At 30.9% G+C, this 7,923-nt stretch overlaps 1 protein-coding gene across 1 annotated transcript; it reads left to right on the plus strand.

The window, feature by feature from the left end:
• Positions 1-4,339: 4,339 nt before the first annotated feature.
• LOC143047021 (uncharacterized) lies at positions 4,340-7,541 on the plus strand. The gene is made up of 2 exons (XM_076220015.1): positions 4,340-4,604; positions 5,325-7,541. Exons 1-2 carry the CDS (start codon positions 4,454-4,456, stop codon positions 7,286-7,288), a joined length of 2,115 nt encoding a protein of 704 aa, XP_076076130.1. The 5' UTR covers positions 4,340-4,453; the 3' UTR covers positions 7,289-7,541.
• The last annotated feature ends 382 nt before the right edge of the window (positions 7,542-7,923 follow it).

The raw sequence follows: 7,923 nt of genomic DNA on the forward strand, positions 1-7,923 counted from the left end.
AATGAAAATCGAATAAGGAAAAAGTTACCGAATAAGGAAATGAAAATTGAATTAGGAAATAGAAACCGAATAAGGAAATGAAAATTGAATAAAGAAATAGACACCAAATAAGGAAATAGAAACCGAATAAGTAAAAAGTTACCGAATAAGAAAATGAAAATCGAATAAGGAAAAAGAAACCGAATAAGGAATGTTATTACATTGGTTGCAATGAATAACATTGATTTCCCAGTTAAATAAAAACCGATAATTTCACATGTGAAATAAACGTGGTTATTTCACTCTCTGACGTCATACAATAATAGGCGTTGTCAAGACGTCGATAACGTCGGATCAAAACAAATTGTGAATGCGTAGGAAAAACATATTGTTCTTTACATTTCTAACATTAATTTCTTTTAAAAAAGCCATTAGCCAATGTAATAAAAAGTATAACTATTAATCACCGTATTTGAATATCAAAAATAAGACAACTTGTGACCGAACGCCGCTATGGATTAAACTCATGCTGCGCACTCGTTTAATCCATGCGTCGTTCGGTCACGCGTTGTCTTATTTTTGATATACAAATACGGCGATTCGTTATACTATAAATAATCAAAAAAGGAAAAAGAAAACGAATAAGGAAACGAAAAAACCTTTTTGAGGAAAAAAAAAATTTGAGGAAAAAAAATTTTGAGGAAAAAAAAATTTTGGAAAAAAAATTTGAGGAAAAAAAAAATTTGAGGAAAAAAAAAAATCAGTTTGGACTTGTAATATTTTTCAAAATTTGAATATCGAAAAAGGAAATGGAAACTGAATAAGGAAATGAAAATCGAAAAAGGAAATAGAAACCGAAAAAGGAAATGAATATTGGAAAAGGAAAAAGAAACCGAATAAGGAAATGAAAATCGAATAAGGAAATGAAAATCCTTTAAGGAAATAGAAACTGAATAAGGAAATAGAAACCGAATAAGGAAATAGAAACCGAAAAAGGAAATGAATATTGAAAAAGGAAAAAGAAACCGAATTAGGAAATGAAAATCGAATAAGGAAATGGAAATCGAATAAGGAAACGAAAATCATAGAAGGAAATAGAAACCGAATAAGGAAATAGAAACCGAAAAAGGAAATGAATATTGAAAAAGGAAAAAGAAACTGAATAAGGAAAAGCAAACCATTTAAGGAAATGGAAATTGAATAAGGAAATGAAAATCCAATAAGGAAATAGAAACCGAATAAGGAAATAGAAACACAAAAAAGGAAATAGAAACATAAAAAAGGAAATGAATATTGAAAAAGGAAAAAGAAATTGAATTAGGAAATAGAAACCGAATAAGGAAATAGAAACCAAATAAGGAAATAGAAACCGAATAAGGAAATAGTAACCGAAAAAGGAAATGAATATTGAAAAAGGAAAAAGAAACCGAATAAGGAAATGAAATTCGAATAAGGAAATGGAAATTGAATAAGGAAATGAAAATCCAATAAGGAAATAGAAACTGAAAAGGAAATAGAAACCGAAAAAAGGAAATGAATATTGAAAAAGGAAAAAGAAACCGAATAAGGAAATGAAAATCTAATAAGGAAATAGAAACTGAAAAGGAAATGAATATTGGAAAAGGAAAAAGAAACCGAATAAGGAAATGAAAATCAAATAAGGAAATGGAAATCGAATAAGGAAATGAAAATCCAATAAGGAAATAGAAACCGAATCAGGAAATAGAAACCGAAAAAGGAAATGAATATTGAAAAAGGAAAAAGAAACCGAATAAGGAAATAAAATTCGAATAAGGAAATGAAAATCCAATAAGGAAATAGAAACCGAATAAGGAAATAGAAACCGAAAAAAGGAAATGAATATTGAAAAAGGAAAAAGAAACTGAATAAGGAAATGAAAATCGAATAAGGAAAAAGAAACCGAATAAGGAATGATAATCGAAAAAGGAAAAAGAAAACGAATAAGGAAAAGAAAAAAAATTTTGAAGAAAAACTTTTTGAGGAAAAAGAAAATTTGAGGAAAAAAAAATTTGAGGAAAAAAAATTTGAGGAAAAAAAAAAATTTGAGGAAAAAAAATTTTGAGGGAAAAAAAATTTTGAGGAAAAAAAAAATTTGAGGAAAAAAAATTTTGAGGAAAAAAATATTTGAGGAAAAAAATTTTTAGGAAAAAAAAATTTGAGGAAAAAAAATTTTGAAGTAAAAAAAAAATTCAATTTGGACTTGTAATATTTTTCAAAATTTGAATATCGAAAAAGGAAATGGAAACCGAATAAGGAAATAGAAACCAAATAAGGAAATAGAAACCGAAAAAGGAAATGAATATTGAAAAAGGAAAAAGAAACCGAATTAGGAAATGAAAATCGAATAAGGAAATGGAAATCGAATAAGGAAACGAAAATCCAATTAGGAAATAGAAACGGAATAAGGAAATAGAAACTGAAAAAGGAAATGAATATTGAAAAAGGAAAAAGAAACTGAATAAGGAAATGAAAATCGAATAAGGAAATGGAAATCGAATAAGGAAATGAAAATCCAATAAGGAAATAGAAACTGAATAAGGAAATAGAAACCGAATAAGGATATGAATATTGAAAAAGGAAAAAGAAACCAAATTAGGAAATGAAAATCGAATAAGGAAACGAAAATCCAATTAGGAAATAGAAACCGAATAAGGAAATAGAAACCGAATAAGGAAATAGAAACCGACAAAAGGAAATGAATAATGAAAAAGGAAAAAGAAACCGAATAAGGAAATGAAAATCGAATAAGGAAATGGAAATCCAATAAGGAAATGAAAATCCAATAAGGAAATAGAAACCGAATAAGGAAATAGAAACTGAAAAAGGAAATGAATATTGAAAAAGGAAGAAGAAACCGAATAAGGAAATGAAAATCGAATAAGGAAATGAAAATCGAATAAGGAAATAGAAATCGAATAAGGATGATAATCGAAAAAGAAAAAAGAAAACGAATAAGGAAATGAAAAAAAATTTGAAGAAAAACTTTTTGAGGAAAAATATTTTGAGGAAAAAAAAAATTTGAGGAAAAAAATTTTTGATGAAAAACAAATTGAGGAAAAAAAATTTTGAGAAAAAAAAAAAATTTGAGGAAAAAAAATTTTGAGGAAAAAAAAAAAATTTGAGGAAAAAAATTTTAAGGAAAAAAAATTTTGAGGAAAAAAAAATTTGAAGGAAAAAAAAATTCAGTTTGGACTTGTAATATTTTTCAAAATTTGAATATCGAAAAAGGAAAAAGGAAAAAGGAACCAACTTGTGTCTGGTGTAGTTGACAAGTAAATGAATGGTTGAGTACGAAAACACAATAACATGAAAGTAAATCTATGAAACTTGATTTAAATATGAATGCAAAAAAGACATCGTTATATTTTTTTGTCACACGAATGACTGTTATTTTTAATACTTTTCCATTTATAATATTTTGGACGCAAAAAAACAGTTCATTATTGAAAAGTAAGTAAAATTAAACAGCTCTTCATATTTTTAATAAGCTTTGGATTTTCAAATATTTCGGCCTCGAGCATCACTGGAGAGATACTGATTGTCGAAATGCTCATCTTGTACAGAAAAATTAGTACTGTTTAAATGTATGTTGTTACTACTAGTATATCAAGTTTATAGATAGATTCTTAGGAGAGATACGCGCATTACAGAAATAACTTTTTAAAAGAAAATTAAAGGGTCTAATTTTAATTTTTCTAGAATTTAATAAAACTATTCAGGATGTATATATACTATACCTGATTTCTTTCTTTCAAATCATCCTATCTTCAAATAGTTAATGTAAAACATATTCAACTGTGTATTTTTGTGCTTTTAAAAGCTAAGTAAACAAATATAAAGATATATTGTATAAATAAAGGCAACAGTAGTATACCGCTGTTCGAAATTCATAAAGTGATTGAGAAAAACACAAAGTTATGATTCCGCTTAAAAGCATTCGACTGAAAATGATATCGTGCATTCAACTTTTCACTGTAATGTTATCACATAAAAAACCGGCCTAGTTCATATTTTACCAATTAACGTAAGATATCAACTGTATAAAACGTTCCATGCTTGAGAAAGGCACAAAATAAATATGGTGTGGTTAAACATGTTTGCGAGAACTCAACTCGTCAGTGTGGTACAAAACATACACTCACAAATTCAGGTACATTATCAGTAATTGTCTTAAGTCACATGTTAGTTTTGTTAGTTGAATCATTGTATATTAAGGCGGATCTTTCTTTGTTTTAATTCAAATGCATTCACAACTTTTTAAGACGATTGAGAGTAAGACATATTGTATAGACACATGTCTATTTCTAAGGACTTGTTTATTTATTTTATTCAGATGTCACTCAATGCATATATCAACGAAGCCAGCGATGTGCTTTTTCGTTTTGATCTGTTTACCATTCCACATTCCTCTTCAAATTTTAACATTTGTGCGGATGAACGTACTCGACAAAAAATGTTTGAATACCTTGGTGAATTCGAAGAGACGGACGAAAGAGGGAATGTTACTTTGTTATCTGTCTTAGAACATAAACTATCAGAAGAAAGGCATGTTTGTTCACAACAGCTACGCCTACAATCAAGTCAAATGCTGAAATTTCTCACAGGTACGTCTAAAACCGGGTGCGAAAACCAACGTCGTTTGAAGTGTTTCGTTTGCACAAAACTGGCGAGTGAAATACATACGCTTTTGTTAAAAGCTGCTTTAAGGTATAACCAAAAACTGATTTTTTGAAACAGAACCAAAACAATTAAGAAATCTTTAAAATTCGAAATTGGAATACATCCGCAATTAAACATCGACTTGGGCTTTCTCTGACGAGGAACCAGCATCACAATCCCGTTTATTTTAACTCCTAACAAATGGATTTTTTTTATGAAAAAGCAAAAGCACTATTTAAAATTACCCTGCTGCGACGATATAAATGTAAATGTAAAACTAAAGAACTGAATTCGAAGGTGATCTTGGTCTATCAGTTTTACCCGTTTAAAACTAATTCATTAGTTAGTTTTTATAAGATTTCAAAACCACGATTTTAGGAATATATATGTAAGCACTTTAAATAGTTAGAAATTTCAAAAAGACATACCATTTAAAAAGGAACGAAGAAACTATTACATTATTATGCAGTTCCCCAGTGCGGAATCAGGATTTTGAAATTAGGGTCACGTGCCAAACTATCATTGGTAGTGGTACTTGTACAAAGTGTATGCATTTATCATATTTTAAGCATAAGGGGTTCACTTGCCCCCTGCTCCCCTACCCCCTAAATTCGTCTCAGGAAATTCTTATTAACTTGAGTCTCACAACTTTGTACTTTTTACAGATTTTGCAGCTGGTAAAACACAAGGAACAAAACGTTCGTCATTTTTGTTATACCAGCTTTTATGTCATGTTTGTGGGTCTGCCGATGCTGTTGATGGAACGCGCCTACTTTATGCAGTACTAGATGACTGTACGAAAGTAAATAGTCAGTACACAAATGTCAGTAGTGGTAGCCGGGCAGAGGGAGTGCATATACCAGACTGTGATTATGACATCATGACTATCCTGGAACAAATCGTCGTGTATGTCGTTGGTTATAAAGTCGATGACTCAAAACCTTCATTAGTTTGTAATACACAAAACTCTTATCCAGGATTTGCACATTTAATAATTCCACCTGAAAGTCGTTTTTCGGAGGAGTTGGTTCGTGTTTGGGGAGTCGAATCCGTTAATGGTCCCGTTGTATCAAACAGGCGGTTTAAAGAGTGTTTCGTGAGCAATTATCGGGATAAAAATATCCGTATTCATGGGCCGTGCATATCACCAGAAGATGAGTCAGTTGATCACCTTTTCTGTTTTCGAAGTCAAACATGGCCGACAATATCTAGTCCATGGTTACATAGGGTTGCGGGTCGTGAATGGCCAACTATCGACGTCGTAGAGAAAATTCTAAACCAGGATATTTTACTTGTACCAATAGGAAGTAAGTTCGGTGCGGAAGAAGACTGTCCTACTGAATGGCGTCTTTCGTTTTCATTGGCAGAGAGAGAACTAATTCATTCGTGGAATCATACACAAGTATTGTGTTATGTATTTTTCAAGTACATCAAGAAAGATTTAATGGCGTTCTTGCCATTTGGAAAACTTATTTGCTCATATTTCATTAAAACAACATTGTTTTGGCTCAGCGAAGAGCAATCACAAAAAGAGTGGAATCCTAACAATATTCTTGCATGTTTTCATGAACTACAAAAACGTCTCATGTACTGGTTAAGGTACGGTTTCTGTCCACATTATTTTATACCAGAGAATAATCTGTTCGACGGGATACTTAATGATGCATCCAGAATGATTTTAGAAAACGCAATAAAAAACCTTTTAACTCTTGTTTTACGAAGTACTCATTATGGTGACGCATTTAGGACTTTTCATTTTCACCAGCTTCAACGGTACTCATTATCAGACACAACATTTGTGGAAAAGAAGATTGCAATTTTATCTCTACTGAAGCTCTTTCGGTTAACCTTAAAATCATCTACTCGAAAGCAAGTTCGTGCAATCCTATCAAAGTCTCTGTTTCGACTGCTAAAACAGAAACAATCATACTTTCCTAAAGGGATTTATCTATTAGCAGTTTGCTATGCTAATCAAATATATGCCGAAAGATTAAGTTTAGACTCACAAAATAACAAAGAAAGGTATATATCTCACAAAAACATCGTGTCACGTTTAATGATTGGTACAAATTCAGACGCAATAGCTGGCTGGTCACTGATAGCCATGTATTTTTGCAAAATTAAACAATATGGTATTGCACTACACCTCATAGAAAAAATCTTACAGAAGTGTTCGAAAGAAAATAAACTGTTGTTAACCTTCGTCGACAATATGGAGATGATGAGATATTTTGCTGTTAAAGCTGGTACAAAATGGTCCAAACGTCAATCGTTTTTACAAAGTACGAAGAACTTATGCATGGATTTGATATATCAGACACCAACTTCTACATGGTTGTTAGAAGAATTCTTAATAGATACTGGATTCAAATGTTGGAGGGTCCATCCTGTCATATTCACACATTTTTTACATTTTATCATATTCAATAGAACTGGGAATATAACAAAAAGAGATCGAGCTATACGGAATATTATAATTTCAAACCGAGAAAGCCGTATTCCTGGTTTCTTTAGAGAACGGCTTACTACGTTCATACTGCTAACGATAGCTTACAAATTGATAAACGATGAACTTGCTGCTGAATACTGGTTATCCCATGCCTACAGATTTGGGAAGAAATTCTTTTGATATACTTGCTGTTTATATATGAATTATATATTGTATCTCTTATCCTTTTAACTCTTGTGGACACATTGATTTAACACGTGGTTGTCGATGATGTCAGTAGATAATTGTCGAAGTTACAAGATCATAACCTTAGACGATCTTAGACAGTTCTCTGTATAAATGACACTTTTATTTGTATGTCGTGGAAATCAGGAATGTGGAGAGCAGTCGAAGGGGATTTTCATTCATCAAAAATTTAAAAAATAATATTTGATCATTTTAAGAGAAATCATTTTTTTCTAATTTGGCTTCTGTTAAAAGTGCGTACAAAATTGTGTCATGATTTGATACATTTCATTTCTTTTCCGTCGTTTCGTACAACCAATTTGATCAGAAGCACATAATACAGAGACAAACAATCATGAAAACAAATTTGAATTTGATTTAAACTACTCTTATTATTCATCCATATATCAATACACAATATGTAACTTTCACCTGATAATTGATATTGAAACGAGGACAACCACTGAACTCCAGGCTCCTGACTTTGGACGGGCATATAAGAAATGTGGCGGGGTTAAATAAAGGCAAAAGTGGTATGCCGGTGTTCAAAGACATAAATCGATTGAGAGAAAACAAATCCGGGTTACAAA

This window comes from Mytilus galloprovincialis, chromosome 9 (assembly GCF_965363235.1).
Source record: "Mytilus galloprovincialis chromosome 9, xbMytGall1.hap1.1, whole genome shotgun sequence".
NCBI classification, from domain to species: Eukaryota; Metazoa; Mollusca; class Bivalvia; order Mytilida; family Mytilidae; genus Mytilus; species Mytilus galloprovincialis.

Coding starts and splice junctions, on each gene's coding strand:
- LOC143047021 (XM_076220015.1), top strand. CDS start 4,454: ATGTTTGAATACCTTGGTGAATTCGAAGAGACGGACGAAAGAGGGAAT. Junction 4,605..5,324: donor AATGCTGAAATTTCTCACAG/GTACGTCTAAAA, acceptor TACTTTTTACAG/ATTTTGCAGCTGGTAAAACA.